Here is a 16496-nt window from a genome sequence, read left to right on the forward strand (position 1 = left end):
AACAAAGCACACGTCCTGCAGTAAAGAATGTGTTAGGTAAATGGTAGGCCATTCACTTGATGAAATACAAACAGTCATATAATGTGGCAACAAGAACAAGATAGAAACAACATAGCAGCATTAAATGAAAAGAGAAAAACAGGAGAGAATATGGTTACTATGATTTAACTATGTAAAATTATGAATGATATGAACAGAAGGAAATATATAAAAATGACAAAAAATCATGCTAAATTGGGATGACAGGCAATTTCGTTCACATTGTTAGGTAGCATTCCCATTATATCATTAGCTTGATAAATAGCAGAAGAAGACAAGTTTAATGAAGTTTTATTTTCAATAGAAATGCAACTTAAGTGTCCATCTGGTGAGTACCAAAGCATATATTTCTCTCTGGGGAAAGCATCTATACTGATCAAAATTCTAGGAAAATAAACTCTTCTTGATTCTTGAGACCTAGAAGCGAAGGGGGCTCCACAGCTAGAGGCGAAGAGTGTTCCAGTCTGACCAGGGCCAGCTGGACTCCAAATCCTCCATCCATCTGGAGTGAGGGCACCTGTCAACAGTCTCTTCCCGAGATCTGGGGCTTCTGCACGCCCACCCAGGCTTCCACCTCGCCTGGTGGCTCCTGCCCACCTCACCTCTCCTGGCCAGGCCCCTCTCCCTGCCAGGGTACCTACCAGCCTCGTTTTGATTGGAGGGTACATGCAAACTCCAGTGGTCTCTTCCTTCATGGGGAGAGAGAGTGGAGGAGAACAGCGAGAGTGGGCACAGTGGGGGTTGCTGGCGGGCTCTGCCTGCTCACGAGGAGAGGAGAGAAGGGGAGGAGGAGGTGGCAAGAGAGGGGGAGGAGGAAGAGGAGATAGGGGAAGGGAAAGGAGAGAAAGACAGCACAGTGCAAGACAGATCTGGCAACTCCAGACTGTTCTCAAGCCAGCCTCACCCACAACCTACTTCCATCCTCTGGCCAACTGGCTTCTGGTCCCACCCTCCACCCTCTGTCTCAGCCTTCTTTTCTCCTTTCTGTCTTTCATCAGTTGTCTCCATCATCTGAGCAGATGACACACCAAGAACCCATTCCCAGGCCTGGTAGGTAGAGGCTGTCTCCTGTGCCAGCCGCACAGGACAGGTAGTGGTTTCTCGGCACTCGGTTGAGGGTTCTGAAGCATTGTCCAGGCCAAGTCAGAAAGACAGCCAGGATGAATTAGTAATATGAGCCATGGAGGAAATGAGGAGTGGCCACACACTTGAAGCATTTGCCTTCCATGCTCAGTGCCCTCCTGCACTCTGCTGAACAAGGGCACACACTGTGTGAGTGGATATCAACAGAGGGCACCAGGAAAGAAATATATCATGGGGAAAAACATATAGTTTAATTTCTTTTTCTTTCTTTCTTTCTTTCTTTCTTTCTTTCTTTCTTTCTTTCTTTCTTTCTTTCTTTCTTTCTTTCTTTCTTTCTTTCTTTCTTTCTTTTCTTTTCTTTTTTTTTTTTTTTTTTTTTGAGACTCTCTCTGTCGCCCAGGCTGGAGTGCAGTGTCATGATCTCAGCTCACTGCAACCTTTGCCTCTTGGGTTCAAGCGATTCTCCTGCCTCAGCCCCCCAAGTAGCTGGGACTACAGGCATGCACCACCATGCCCAGCTAATTTTGTGTTTTTAATGGAGATGGGATTTCACCATGTTGGCCAGGCTGGTCTCAAACTCCTGACCTCAAGTGATCCACCCGCCTCGGCCTCCCAAAGTGTTGGGATTACAGGTGTGAGCCACCATGTCATATTTTTTTAAGAGACAGGGTCTTGCTCTGTCACCCAGGCTGGAGTGCAGTCGTGTAATCATAGCTCATGGAAGCCTTAAAATCCTGGGCTCCAGTGATCCTCCTGCCTCAGCCTCCTGAGTAGCTGGGACTACAGACATGTGCCACCATGCCTAGCTAATATTTTAATTTTTCTTTTTTATAGAGGCAACGTCTCACTATGTTGCCCAGGCTGGTCTTAAACTCCCGGCCTCCAGAGAACCCCCACCTCCTCGGTCTCCCACAGTACTGGGATTACAGGCATGATCCATTGTGCCCAGCTGTAACATATAGTTTAGGATTTCATATATCTTGGCTCTTTGTTATCTGTGTTCAGAAAACAAACTGACTCTGTCTGACCCATAACAAGATGCATGGGCCCAGTCGTGGCATCTTGTTAATTACTGGGACACCCTGCTACTTAGCTGGAAAATACCAAACATTGTGAAAAAAGTGCCACATCCTTTGGGATATGCAGGGTTCTCCGCCTTATCCTTGAATAGCACCAGGCGCCCAGCAGAGGTCAAACAGCTTGTACTGGTGAGGATGAGGTTGGTGGACAGAGGATGCTTGAGGTTAGGAGAGGGAACCACGAACAGGGTTATTTTGGGTTTCAGGGAGGGACCATTTGCTCCAGAGAACAAATATACACATCTTTTAGCTCAAGAGAGTTTCCTTAAATAGTTGATATGATCCTGCTGTGAAGAATAAAATACAGCCCCTGGGTAAGTTTCATGGAAAAATGATCAAGAAAATTGCCAGCCTCTTTTCCATCTCCAAAGTGATCTAACTCTGTCCTCTTTACAATTGTGCAGTCCTGGACAATTTCCAAAGGGCTTTTTACAACTATTATCGCACAATGGTCTTCATGATGGCCTATTTTACTATTCAAATCTGGGAGATGTAGAAATTGCGTTTGCAAAGTCTAAGTCCGTGGTTCATTTTGTTGACTGTTTCTAAATCTAGTTTTTAGTCAAGTGAATCCATCTGAATCACCTGCAGTTAACTTTTACCAGACTACTTAAAACCCTCCTGCTGTTCTCTGTGGACCTCAGGATATATCCTGCAGAAAGCTGTCTCCCCGCTGCCCTCAGGAACAGTTCCCACCACTGCCCAGGGCATCCATGCTCCAACCAGAACTAGCTACGTCAGGGACCCCAGGCCACTGGGTCTTTTCTCCTCTGATGACAGCAGGCACGCAATAGGTATTTTTTGAAGAAAATAAAAGCTGGCACAAATGACCCAGAAACATGGCCACACTGCCTAGAAGCTAAAATGTGTCCTGGCCACCAGCGTCCCAACTGAAGAACATAATGAGTGCCTTAAGGCTTTGCCCAGCATTTGACTTTCATGGTAAAGAAGTGTTGATCCATCGCACAAGCCTTTCTGATCTTTCTAAATATGCATCTGAATGGATTGAAACAAAAGAACATCCTGGGGCTCCCACACTCTGGACTGTTGGTAAGTGAGAAGGAAATAAGATAACACATGGAATTGAATGCTATTTTGAAATACCACTTAATTTTTTTCTCCTGGTATTTCCTTTCTTCCTTGGGTCTTTTCTGCAAGCAAGCAGCTACATTCTTCTGTACATGCTTGGCTTTTGAGTTCAAAATCTGACTCTCGGGGAAACAGAAAGATTCTCGGCACAGATAAATGATGATGAAAATGTGTAAGGCTTCTTCATCATCCAGATAGGAGAAGAGATGGCTAGTTTGGCCACTAGGGAGAAAAGTCAGAGGGAAAGGGAGAAGGAGTAGACATTAGCAAGTACTGAGCAAAGGGGCCCTGTGCAACTTTCTCCTTACACTGAGGCCGGGAAGCAGGGATTGAAGAGCAGCAAGAACCAGTCCCGCCAACACCCTCAGGTAGAGCTGATGAGATGGTAAGCCCCAGGACAGGATGGCCCCAGAACAGAATGTTGTCCAACAGGTACAGAGTCACAGGTCCTGGCAGGACAGTGATCTCCACCCACCCAAAACAGCCACGAAAGAACCAAAGAGAGGCCTAGATGTATTAGTGAACATGACATCATAGACCAAGTAGATTTCTCTCCACCTCCCTGTGTCCTAGGGAACACAGCTAAAATCACAGAAGGGGCACCCTAATTTGATTTGAGATTCAGCTTTAGCCCTGCTGGTAAAATTAAGTTCAAAATAAAAGTAAGTTATTGCAGCAGATGGAAACTCCCTTCTAACACCCAACCTGGGGCCTGTTTCTATGGCCTACACAGCCTTCCTCTGGCCAGGGCCCTGTCCTCCCTGACACATGAACTTTTGACTAACATGTCATGGCCCAGAAGGGATCTGGGTGCTAATTGGCTCTGCTTTGCAGTTGGGTGAGTGGTTCATGAAGCATGGGGATCAGAGAGGGACGAGCCCGAGAAAGAGAGTCAAGAACATAGAAAGCATAGGTGTTGATGGTCTGTGTTACCTGGGGAGGGAAGCGAGCATGGCAGACTTGGAGTAGGGGGTGCAGGACTCTGCATTCTAGGGTCAACATCACTAACGCATCAATGTACCCTCCCCCAACTCCCCTCGTTCTATCAAAGCCAATGCCCCCAAGCACCTGCTCACATTCACACCCTAAAGAAAATAACCAACTGGAGAGCAGGTGCTGTCTTGACTCACTTGCCTCCTTCCCTTCTCACCCACGTACTCTACCTCTTGCAACCCAGGCAGAAACTCAGATCTGATTATGAACTCTGATGCAGAATCGGAAATGGAAAGACGTGAAGCTGCAAAGGTTCTAAGGCTTAAGATTGCTAAATTGAGCTACCTAATAAAAGAGCTGGGGATTAGAGCAGAAAAGGTTTGGGAAAAGGAGGGGGGAAAAGCTACAAAAGCGAAGTTGGAAAGAGTGTTTCTTTGCGGAGAGCTTGAGAATGAAAGTCCCTGGAGTCAAGCAGGAATGTAAGAGAACAGAAGAAAAGGCAGAAAGAGATCAAGATGTGTTATAGGAGGTGTTAATTTAATATTATTTAATGACTTTTTGAAAGATGCCTGTTCCAGATTGAACCTTTTTATTACTCTGGGCCCTTTGGACTGTGCTTCTTTGAAAACCACTCTACACAGAGACCAGCCACAAGTATCAAGAGTGATAAAAGTGATAAGGCTTATGCTAGTTCTTTTTTTTTTTTTAATTTGTTTTTGGAGATGGAGTTTCGCTCTTGTCGCCCAGGCTGGAGTGCAATGGCGCGATCTCGGCTCACTGCAACCTCTGCCTCCTGGGGTCAAGTGATTCTCCTGCCTCAGCCTCCCAAGTAGCTGGGATAACAGATGTGTGCCACCACGCCTGGCTAGTTTTTGTATTATTAGTAGAGATGGGGTTTCACCATGTTGGCCAGGCTGGTCTTGAATTCCTGACCTCAGGTGATCCACACGCCTTGGCATCCTGAAGTGCTGAGGTTACAGGAATAATACCACCATGCCTGGCTTTTTTTTTTTTTTTTTTAGATGGACTCCCACTTTGTTGTCCAGGCTGGAGTGCAGTGGCGCGACCTTGGCTCATTGCAACCTCCGCCTCCCACATTCAAGCAATTCTCCTGCCTCAGCCTCCTATGTAGCTGGGATTACAGGCACATACTACCACGCCCAGCTAGGGTTATGTTAGTTCTTATAGTGTCTTGGTGGAATGTTGCTGAATGAAGGCAAGATCTCCAGTTCCCTGTCAGTCTAGCACTGGGCCTAGGGATCAGGATAGTGATGGGGCCTCAAGAGTCTCAGCTAGTAGGAGACGGGGGTTAGAGATAGGCTGTAAGCTTGGCAAATGACTGCATGGAAAAAGTATTCACCAACGAGGGGTAATTCGCTGCCTGTGTGATGAGTAGCACCCGGGAAGTTCTGACATTCATGCCTGTAAAGGGCTGCTTCCTCTTCGGTGGGAAATGCTGACGGGAAGGCCCAGAGAGAGCAGCCAGAGGCAAAGGCACAAGGCTGGTGGCAAAATAACCATAGTTCATCCAGGCTGAGTCTCTTAGACCAAGGTACCTGAGCACTTCCCCTCCTCATGCTCCACTCAGCAACTCTGAGGACCAAACCTGGGCTGACAGCTTGGAGACTGTCCCAGGGCTGCACCACAGTTCAGGCTGAGACCAGGGCATCTGACCCACTTTGAGGGAGGGGACTGGCTAACAGGGAAAGAGAGAGACACATCCTGGATTGGGCCATCTGCCACTGGAATGGCAGCCCAGGGTCTAGGTTCTAGAACTCGCTTTGATACACACTTGCTATGTGACTTGGGACAAGTGTCTGCCCCTGTCTGGGCCCTGGTTTTCACATCTATATGTGAAGGACTGGATGAGATGGTCCCAACGCATTGTTCCAGCTGATAGGCTGGGGCCATTTAGTTGAGGAAACCCTGGCAAAGTCAGGCATGGGGGTTACCCTTGCCTCCCTCTACTTCTGGCTCCTTCCTCCCATGGATAAGGAAGCCCCTCTGTAGCCCTCACCCACAGCATCCAAGACATTGACTTGTGGAGGTGGGCCCGGTCCCCTGAGATAGAGATCTGTCCATCACCCTACCAACAGGTGGGAGAGCTGCTGCTTGCATTTCTGATGCTGGGGGAAGGAGATGGAGGGAATAGGACCAAAGGGAGAAGCAGGAGTCCCCTCTTCCCCTCTAGGACCCTTTGGCACTCATGGAAACAGGATTCTGAAACAAAGGAAGGTCAAGGCCCATGGTACCAAGGAAAGCCCAAAATGGAGGAAGCTCTTGCCAAAAAGCCAGAGAAGGCCTGAGTACATGCACTCATGCCTCAAAGGATGCTTTGTCCTGAGGACACACATTCACTGCACACTTCAGCTGTGAAATGTTGGCTGTGTCTCAGTGCAGTACAAGGACCTCAGCTGTCCCATGCCTGGGCAGTGAAACAGGCCTATACCCATTTCATAGCTAAGTTGGAGGTTCCCTGAGATGTGAGCAGCATGTCTTGGGGAGAGAGAATGAGCTTCCTGTTACTGAAGGGGTGCAAGCAGAGGCTGGACAGTCATTTGGCAGGTATCATCCCTCAGATCATGGCATTTCCGATTCTCTGCCAGATGCTGCTTCCTTTCTAATTTCAGCTTATTTGGTTCAAACAAAGAAAAGACCATTTAAATGTATCAGTAATTAAATCTACAAGCTGGACCTGCAACACAATGATCCCTAAGGGAATCTCATCACTCTTGTCAAAGCCACCATGTATTCTTTTGGAAACTGACCCTAATTCTCAGACCCAACAGGCCCTTTACTTGTCCCCTGAAAAGCTTTTGTCACCTGCAGGAGTCCCAAAAGGGCTGCCATCCCTAAGGTGAGACCTGTATGCAGAGGATAGAAGATGGCAGGAGGTGCGAGGGGCCTGGAAAGCTGGAGTGTGGCCTTGAGCCAGTGCTTCAGACCAGATGGATCATCAGAAGCAACAGCAAGAGATTCCCTATGGGTGGGCATGCAGGGCGCAGTTCAGGAAGCCAAGAAGCCAAGACCAAAACACAAAGGAGCCCTATAACTCTCAAAGTGCAGTAGACAGGCACGGGCAGGACCCCCACAACTACCTTCAGAGCAAAGGGAGCACCCTTTCCTCCCTCAAGGGCTCTAGAGGTGGAGGGACCCACAGTGCCTGCCCCCTGGATGAAAGCTGATCCCTGAGCCTCCAGGACAAGAGGAAGAGGCTCCTCAACAGCAATGCCCACCTCTGTCCATCCGTCCCTCTGCCAAGATGTTTCTATGGTCTGTGGCTTTTCTGGTTTTAGCAAAATAGGAAGTTTACCAGAGGAGTGGCTTCTGTGAAATCCATCAGAAGATCACCCGGCTCCAGGGTAAAGGCACCTCCTCGGTCAGAGGGGCTCTAGGGAGATAGACAAAAACACCCCCGGTTAGAGACAGCACTGCATCAATGATGAAGTTCACCAGAAAAGACAGACAGAGGTTCCCAGCCTCTCCTCTACACTGATCTCATTAGCGTGACAATCCCCTTGTATTTCCCTGGCCAAGCAGTATATCCAATGCTGAGACTGCACCCCAATTTTTTCATTGGTAGAAGTAGACATGATGTGGGGAGCTGTCCCTTTCAGAGCTGCAGGCAACTTTTCTTAAGTGCTCTTAGTGCTGTTTGACTGGTCTTTTGGAGGAAAAACACTTGAAAGAGTCCTCTGAATATACAAAGAGAGAGCAAAGACTTTGTCCTAGATTAAGAGGATCAAATCCAGGGTCCTCCAGGAGCTAAATTGATCTGCACATTAAGAGCAATGGTCTTCATGGCAGATGATGGCACGTGGAATATTATGTTGCTTGTTTTTGGAAAACATTTTGTTCTCCTGCTCTGGGGTCTTAGCTGCATGGATGGCCTCGAGGTCTTTTAAGGTAGAAAAAATAAGTCCCATCAACGTGGTGCAAGCAAGGCCCCGAAGAGAGAGATGGCCAGGAGAGGGAGCCCTGTGGCCTTTGGTAGGATGCCACTTGCATCCCCTCCACACCACCCCAACTCCCTTCTGTTTTGTAAATGTTTCTTTCAGCCTGGTTTTAACCACAGTGTGGGATATGTGATAGGAGCCTGTGTCCACACCTGAGACAAAGTTGTACAGGGGGCTCCACACAGTGGAGGATAATCCAGGCTGAGATGCCAAGAGGTGATCTATAGAGAAGCAGAGAACCTCGGGCTTGGCCAGTCGCTTGCTGAGTGCTCCAGCCAGGTTTCTGTGCAGAACACCTAAGCAGAGATATTTCCAGAGACACCTAGGGAAGGGACCAGGTGAAAGACTGGCCTTGGTAATGCAGGAGGTGGCCCTGGACCATTATTCTTTAGCTGTCACCAGGAATTGTGATCCCTGAACCTGCAAAAGCCTCAGGCATCCAGTTTGCATGAGCACTTTAACCTCCACCGGACCTGACGCCAGCGAGGGCAAGAGAGCAGATCTTATTCCCGTTTTTAAGAGGAAGAAACTGAGGCCTGAAGAAATAAAAGTTTTGGAAGTGAGTGCTGTGGCTTATGAATGGAAGAGCTGAGAACAGCGTCTGAAGCTCCGGTCTTGCCTTCAGGGCACCTGCCTCATGCACACACCTTTTCTCCAGGTAGTTGCACAGACCACTGCAACCTCTGACTTGTATCCACTTGGATAGCAATAGGTTCAACTGTATTTGGACCAGTTGCCACAGAGTGATTGTAGCTAGAGGTCTCTCAAAGAAAACCAGGAAAAATATCTTGTGTAAAGCCTTTGTCATAGCCCGTTCACATCTCAGGCAATTTCCTGAAATTTCAAACCAGCAAATGGAATACTATTTTCTATTTTCAAACTACGAATACCAGCTATATGACATAAGGAAAGGGATGGGGATACTTCTGTTTTTGCTCCTCCAAACTGTTCACTATGGTTGGGGGGAATCATTTCTCTCTATCTTCACAGTGGACTAATCGCTTATTATAGAGATGAGATTCTAAATGAAAATTGCCCTCAAAAATCTCTTACATTGCAATTAAAGTACAATGAACCTGATTTTATATTTCACTTATTCTCTCGCAAACAGTTGGTTTGTATTTTGGGGTCAAGTTATATAAAAACATGTTCTGGTTGTTGCTGTTGTTTTATGAGTACACACAACTGATTATGCAAAATTTAAATTTGATTATGCAAAAATGAAATACATGCACCAGATGCTACTCAGTAAATTGATACTGAACTCCCAGCAAGTGTGGCTGCTTGCCAGGGCTTTCCACCCCACACTACCTTGGCCCCGGGGGACAGCTGGCCTTTGCCTTCTGACTTGTGAGGCGAGCTGACATTCTGGACCTTGGGAGACGGCAGTGGCACGGAGACTTGTGTGGCGGCAGTTGTGGTGTTTGTGGTTGTAGCTGTGGTCACTCCCACTGCCTCGGCCAGGTCTGGAGGGAGGTCGTCTTCATCACTGCGGTTACTAAAAGCACATGAAGCTCTGCTCATTACAATAATAAACAGGCTGTGAGGAGTGGACAGAGGATGGGCAGGGGTGGGAAGACCAGGGATGGGGACCGGGGGTTCCCAAACAGATGTCCACCAGATGTCCAGCTTGCAGGATCCAATACTCTTTTTTGCCAAAACAAATTTGGGCTGAATTTTCTGTCATTTGCCAGGGTATTGTTTTGTTTTGTTTTGGTGGTAAAATATACACAATATGATATTTATCATTTTAACTGCTTATAAATATAAAATTCAGTGGCATTAAATGCATTCAAAATATTGTGCAACCATCGCCACTATCCGTCCCCAAAACTTTTTCATCAGTGACAACAGAAACTCTGTATTGATATTGAACAATAACTCCCCAAGCCCCTCCCTGCAGCCTCTGGTAACATCAATGCCACTTTCTGTCCCAATGAATTTGCCTGTTCTAGGAACCTCACGTAAGTGGAATCACACACTCTGTGTTCCTCTGTGTCTGGCTGATTTCAGTCACCATAATATTTTTAAGGTTCATCCACATTGTAGCATATATCAAAATTTCGTTTCTTTTTATGATACAAAAATTCCATTATACGGATATACCACATTCTGTTTATCCATTCATCTGTTGATGGACACTTGGCTTGTTTCCACTCTTTTGGCTATTCTAAATAATGCTGCCATGAACACGGGTGTACAAACATCTGTTTCACTCTCTGCTTTAAGGGTGGTGAAGGGGACTCCAGGCCACTGTCCCTAAGGATCTGCTGTGTACAGCTTCTGGAGCCACCCTTGCATAGGGGTTGTAATTTAGAATGATGGCTGAGCTCAAGAATGTAGATACGAGACCCATGACAGACAGGCACCAATGCAGGCTGTGCAGAGTCACTGGTAAGGCCTCAGCCCAGCACGGAGGCATGTGGAAACACGAGGCCAGGGGACACAGCTGCAGTGCAGATGGGGTTGACTGAGGGGTTCCTGAGAGGTTTTAGATTATTCTGCGTATGGAGAAGCCTCAAGGGAAGGACTTAGGATTCATTACTAAAAAGGGGAAAAGGTGAGAATTGAGTAAGTATGTGGAAAAATTAATAATACACCAAGTATTTGGATCCACATAGATGACATAGGTCAGAAGGGTTATGCGTTCATTCACCCACTTAATTTTCACGCCGACCCTGTCTATTACTATCTCCATTTTCAGAGAATCAGATGATATTTAGCAGCTGATTGTGAAATTATTTGTTCAAGGTTGCATAGCTGGTTAAGTGGAGGAGCGGGGTTAAAATTTCTTTTTACCTCATTTAAAAAATTATCACCTCAAGAGCATAGTTATTAGTATTTAGTTTTATATAAAAGGTCATTTAAGGCCAGGCGTGGTGACTCACGCCTGTAATCCCAGCACTTTGGGAGGCCCAGGTGGGTGGATCATGAGGTCAGGAGATCGAGACCATCCTGGCTAACATGATAAAACCCCGTCTCCACTAAAAATACAAAAAATTAGCCAGGTGTGGTGGTGGGTGCCTGTAGTCCCAGCTACTGGAGAGGCTGAGGCAGGAGAATGGTGTGAACCCAGGAGGCGGAGCTTGCAGGGAGCTGAGATCGTGCCACTGCACTCCAGCCTGGGCGGCAGAGTGAGACTCTGTCTCAAAAAAAAAAAAAAAAAAGTCATTTAAAATAAAAACAACAGCTCATTTTTCACAGAAGAGAGTCAACTGATGCTGTCTAAAATCAAAAAAGACTCCAAATTCATAATGGTTTTTATCTTTTGTCTTAGTTTAGATCTTATGGCCAAGAAGCATACCTAAAATTCAGCAAGTCTTCCAGTTTTACCTGTTTCTAAGGTAAACTCATGATAAAGTCACAGAACAACACTTTAATAAGTACAATTTTACATACAGAATGATTTTTTGAAGTTGTTTCTTTCTAATTTAACAATATATAAGCATAGAAACTCGTCTAATGTAACAGTCATCAACTATGAACCCTGGTTATTTTTGATTCTGGGAAATTGGCTACTTTTCTATCTTGCCTATTTACTTTTTTTCCCTTTCTTTCTTTTTTTTAAATTAACTTATACTTTATTATTTAATTAAAAAATTTAAAATACGAAATGCTTCACAAATTTGCATGTCCACCTTGCGCAGCGGGGCTATATTAATCTCCGTATGGGTCCAATTTTAGTATATGTGCTGCCAAAGTGAGCGCTATTGAATTTTTTTTAGACTTTTACGCTATGTTTAAATAAACAGTGAAGTTATATTTCTGGAAAAAAATAAAATAGCTCATCATTTTGTAAACATCCTAGCTGGTATGCATAAAAAATGACACTTTTGGCTGGGCACAGTGGCTCGTGCCTGTAATCCCAGCACTCTGGGGGGTCAAGGCGGCCAATTGCTTGAGCACAGGAGTCTGAGACCAGCCTGGGAAACATGGTCTGGTCTTGTCTCTACAAAAAATACAAAAATTAGCCAGACGCGGTGGCACGCACCGGTAGTCTCAGCTTCTCAAAAGGCTGAGGTGGGAGGATCACCTGAGCTGAATCACCTGAGGCTGCAGTAGGCTGTGATCAACCACTGCACTCCAGCTTGGGCAACAGCTGGAGGCCTTGTCTCCCAAAAAAAAAAAAAAAAAAAAAGATCTTTTCGCCTGCCTCAGACTGCTGCAGAGCCCCTCTACTTCTCCCTTCTCACTGCATGCACCGGCCACAGTTTCCCTCCTTGTCATATTTCCAGGAAATAATGTGGCTGAGATTTTTGTTTGTACCTTTAAAAGCAGTGGTTCGAAGACTTGTTCACAGCACCTGAATGTTACAATGCTTTTGATGGAGCCACCTAAAATCCGACTACACCTTATTCCAGCCTAGGAACTGGAAATATTACAACAGCCAAAAGGGTGATGTGCGCACACTAATCTGTATCTCAAAAATGATGATGCAAAAAATATTTTCCAGAAAATCAGAAATCTGAGTTTTCCCATTTATATTCCTTGATCACGTGCCAACTTTATCAATATCAAAGAGTTAAAGAGATGGGCAAAGGTTGGACATGGTGGCTCATGCCTGTAATCCCAGCACTTTGGGAGGCTGAAGCGGGCGGATCACCTGAGGTCAGGAGTTCGAGACCAACCTGGCCAACATGGTGAAACCCCATCTCTACTGAAAATACAAAAATTAGCTGGGCACGGTGGTGCACACCTATAATCCCAGCTACTCAGGAGGCTGAGGCAGGAGAATCACGTGAACCTAGGGGGCGGAGGTTGCAGTGAGTTGAGACTGCGCCATTGCACTCCAGCCTGGGTGACAGAGTGAGACTCCACCTCAAAAAAATTTAAAAAATATATTAAAAAAAAGATGGGTAAATGAGTGGTAATCAGTGTCAAGGATTCGATAACTCTTTATGGGACAATAACATGGGGAAAATTTCATCCATGAATGTTGCTATTTTCTACCAATGGGGAAAATGCCGCCATTCTTTGATTTTCAAAGCAGAATACTTTGGGACAGCTTAAGAAATACACATGTAAAGTTCAAGGTTTGAAAAAGAGTGTCCTTAAAAGAGGCAGTTTGATTAGCTGGGCACGGTGGCATGCACTTGTAGCTACTTGGGCTACTTGGGAGGCTGAGGCTGGAGAATCTCTTGAACCCAGGAGGCGGAGGTTGCAGTGAGCTGAGATTGTGCCACTGCACTCCAGCCTGGGCAACAGAGTGAGACTCTGTATCAAAAAAAAAAAAAAAAAGAGTGACTTTGGTGAGTTAGTGAAATTTTCTTTCCTTCTAGGTTATATATCAGACAGTCATTGTTTCAAATGTGATTATATCTCTCAAATGAGTGATAATAACATTTTGAGTTTCAAAATGTAAAAGGAGTGGCAAGTTCTGCCAGCTTTATCCTCGAGGGAAGCAAACTGTTATGGCTTAATTGTCCGCCAGGGATCATTAGGACTGTTAATTATTTGAACTTTACTTGTTTTGGCTTTCCTGGGAAATGCAGCTGACCAGAAGTTTCTATGAAGGATAATGAGGTGGGAAATGTCTCCCTTAATATCTCCCATACATGTATCTTTTCCTTTTCACAGCTACAAATGGCAGACCTGAGACAGCTGTTAGAGAATTGCATCCAGAATCCCGTTTTCTGTCCTACATTTTGCACTCTGGGTACTCCCTAAACTCCAACTTTCCTCAGAAGCTTCCAGGTCCTAGAGAAGAAAGAAAGGGCACCTCATCCTATGGCCAGGGCATTGGGGCTTTACCCACATTCTCTCATGTTAAGCCCCACAAAACTCCTCAGAGGCAGGTATTATCTCAACCATTTTACAGAGGAAGGAAAAGAGGATCACAGAGTCATTTTTCCAAGAGCTTACAGCTGTAAACTAGCCAGGGGCCTGACAGAAGCCTTTCCAACCCCAAAGTCCCCATGTTTTCCATTTGTCCAGAGATCCCCCTGCAGTTACTCTCTGACCAATGACACATCTAGGCACGGTACCCACGCCATAGCTAAGGTCAAGAAATGGGAACTACAAGCTGGGCGCGGTGGCTCACGCCTGTAATCCTAGCACTTTGGGAGGCCGAGGCGGGTGGATCACTTGAGGTCAGGAGTTCAAAACCAGCGTGGCCAACATGGTGAAACCTCGTCTCTACTAAAAATACAAAAAAATTAGCTGGGCGTGGTGGCAGGTGCCTGTAATCCCAGATACTTGGGAGGCTGAGGCAGGAGAATTGCTTGAGCTCTGGAGGTGAAGGTTGCAGTGAGCCAAGATTGTGCCACTGCACTCCAGCCTGGGTGACAGAGTGACAGAGCAAGACTCTGTCTCAAAAAATAAAAAAGAAAAAAGAAAGAAAAGAAAAAAGGAAAAAGAAATGTGAACTACCATTGTGATAATTACTACAATTATTACTAGTACTCACCACCCTGACTACGGAAGTTATCTTTCTGCTTTGGATTATAATTATTTGTGACTCTTGTCTTTCCCTCCAGTAAACTGTGACTCTTTGGATGGGAATTGTCAAAGTCACTTTACTATTCCCCAACGATGCCTAGAACAGTCAGGTGCACATGGACTCTGGTGATTCTGGGACACTTTGGGAAATGGCGCCTCCTACAGGTGTCAAAGCTCAGTGATCAGCTTTGGCTCTGTTGACAGACAGGGCTGCCTTTTCATGGATATGCCGTGGAAAGCAGCTTCTGATGTGGCTTGCAATGATCCCCAACCTACTATTCACGCCCCTGTGTAATCCCTCCCCTTGAGTGTGGGCTGGACACAGGGATTTGCTTCTAATGAACAGAATATGGCAAAAGTGATGGGGGCTGAGCACAGTGGCTCACACCTGCACTTCGGGAGGTTGAGGCAGGCGGATTACTTGAAGTCAGGAGTTCTAGACCAGCCTGGCCAACATTGTGAAACCCCGTCTCTACTAAAAATACAAAAATCAGCCAGGTGTGGTGGCTCACACCTGTAATCCCAACTACTTGGGAGGCAGAGGCAGGAGAATTGCTTGAACCTGGGAGGTGGATTGCAGTGAGCCAGCATCACACCACCGCACTCCAGCCTGGGTGACAGAGCAAGACTTTGTCTCAAAAAAAAAAGAAAAAAGTGATGGGATGTCAGTTCTGTGCATAGGTTACAAAAGACTGTGCCTTTGCCTTGCTGGCACTCTCTCTGGCTCTTCTTGTGTGCTTTCTCTAAGGGAGAAAGCTGGAGAGTGCTTTCTCAGTGAATACAGGCTGAGGGCAACCTCTGTCCAACAGTCCTTGAGGACCTGATCCCTGTCAGCAACCGTAAGAATGGGCCTGCAGATGAGACTGCAGCCCTGACACCTTGAATGCAGCCTTGTAAGAGCCCCTGATACAGAAGACCCAGCTAAGCCATGCCCCAAACCCCACTCCACAGGAACTGTGAGATGATAAAGGTGGATTGTTTTAAGACACTAAGTTTGGGAGTAATTTATTACACAGTAGTCAACAATGAATCCCTATGCCAACTATGGAAGGTTTTCAGGGAGAAAGGGCTAGTCTCATTGTTACCTAAATTGGAAATAAATGGAATTTGGGGGCTGCTCCCTGGGACTAGTCAGAGGGGCTAAGAAGCATTTGTACCTAAACATTTAGTCATCGTAGTTGTTTTAATTGAAAAAGTTGCAGTACAGAACTCACAAACTATACTGTCTTGTTAACTTCCTCACTCGGGGAGGCTTGATTTCCGGCTTTTCCGCAGCTGGCTGGGCAGTTTCCACACGAATAGGAATAGGACTTCTAGAGACACACCGAAAAAACAGAACAATACCATCAAAAAAGGTTTATGGTCTTGTTTTAGCTATAGGGACTGCTTTCTCAGTTAATGTACACCTTAATAACATTGATAGTCAAGAAATCCATTTCTTTGCCTTCTTGAATTCTACTCTACTTAGTTAATAATTATAATTATTTTTTAAAACCATAGAAAATCCAAACAGTAAGAAAAAAACTATAGGGAAAATATAGCAAGTGGGGGAACTAAACATAATTGAGGTACCAAATAAAATTTCTCTGCCCCAAAATAGTCACCCCTGCCCCCCAATATGAGGGGTGAACCAGATTGAGGGTTTGGCTCATAACCAGGTTTTGCCAGTAAAATGAAGAGAAAACTATGGATAACCTGTTTTTAATTCCAAGTAATCTGGTAGCTATTCTATTTTAAACATAGCACAGACTATTTGCTTTTTTTAAAAAAAAAAAGATAAAGAACCATACTATACTTTATGTGAAAAATGCATAATCAGAAGACCTTTAGGACTTGCTGTAACACATTTTAATTCCGTGTTTTGTGAAAATGCTAAAAA

At 45.6% G+C, this 16496-nt stretch overlaps 1 protein-coding gene and 1 non-coding gene across 2 annotated transcripts in view; both read right to left on the minus strand.

Annotated features, from left to right (window-relative positions):
* The window catches only part of EPB41L4B (erythrocyte membrane protein band 4.1 like 4B), a 149334-nt gene that overhangs the window by 10289 nt on the left and 122549 nt on the right, over window positions 1–16496 (minus strand). The window contains exons 20-22 of the mRNA XM_030920308.1: window positions 15832–15930; window positions 9491–9668; window positions 7537–7614 (exon numbers count right to left, since the gene is read on the minus strand). Of these exons, the coding sequence (XP_030776168.1) occupies window positions 7537–7614; window positions 9491–9668; window positions 15832–15930 (355 nt within the window). The remainder of the gene's footprint in view (window positions 1–7536; window positions 7615–9490; window positions 9669–15831; window positions 15931–16496) is intronic.
* On the minus strand, window positions 11782–11887 carry LOC115894059. The gene has a single exon (XR_004054114.1). It is a non-coding gene; the product is annotated as a U6 spliceosomal RNA (small nuclear RNA).

The sequence above is a fragment of the Rhinopithecus roxellana genome, chromosome 16 (genome assembly GCF_007565055.1).
Source record: "Rhinopithecus roxellana isolate Shanxi Qingling chromosome 16, ASM756505v1, whole genome shotgun sequence".
Taxonomy (NCBI): domain Eukaryota; kingdom Metazoa; phylum Chordata; class Mammalia; order Primates; family Cercopithecidae; genus Rhinopithecus; species Rhinopithecus roxellana.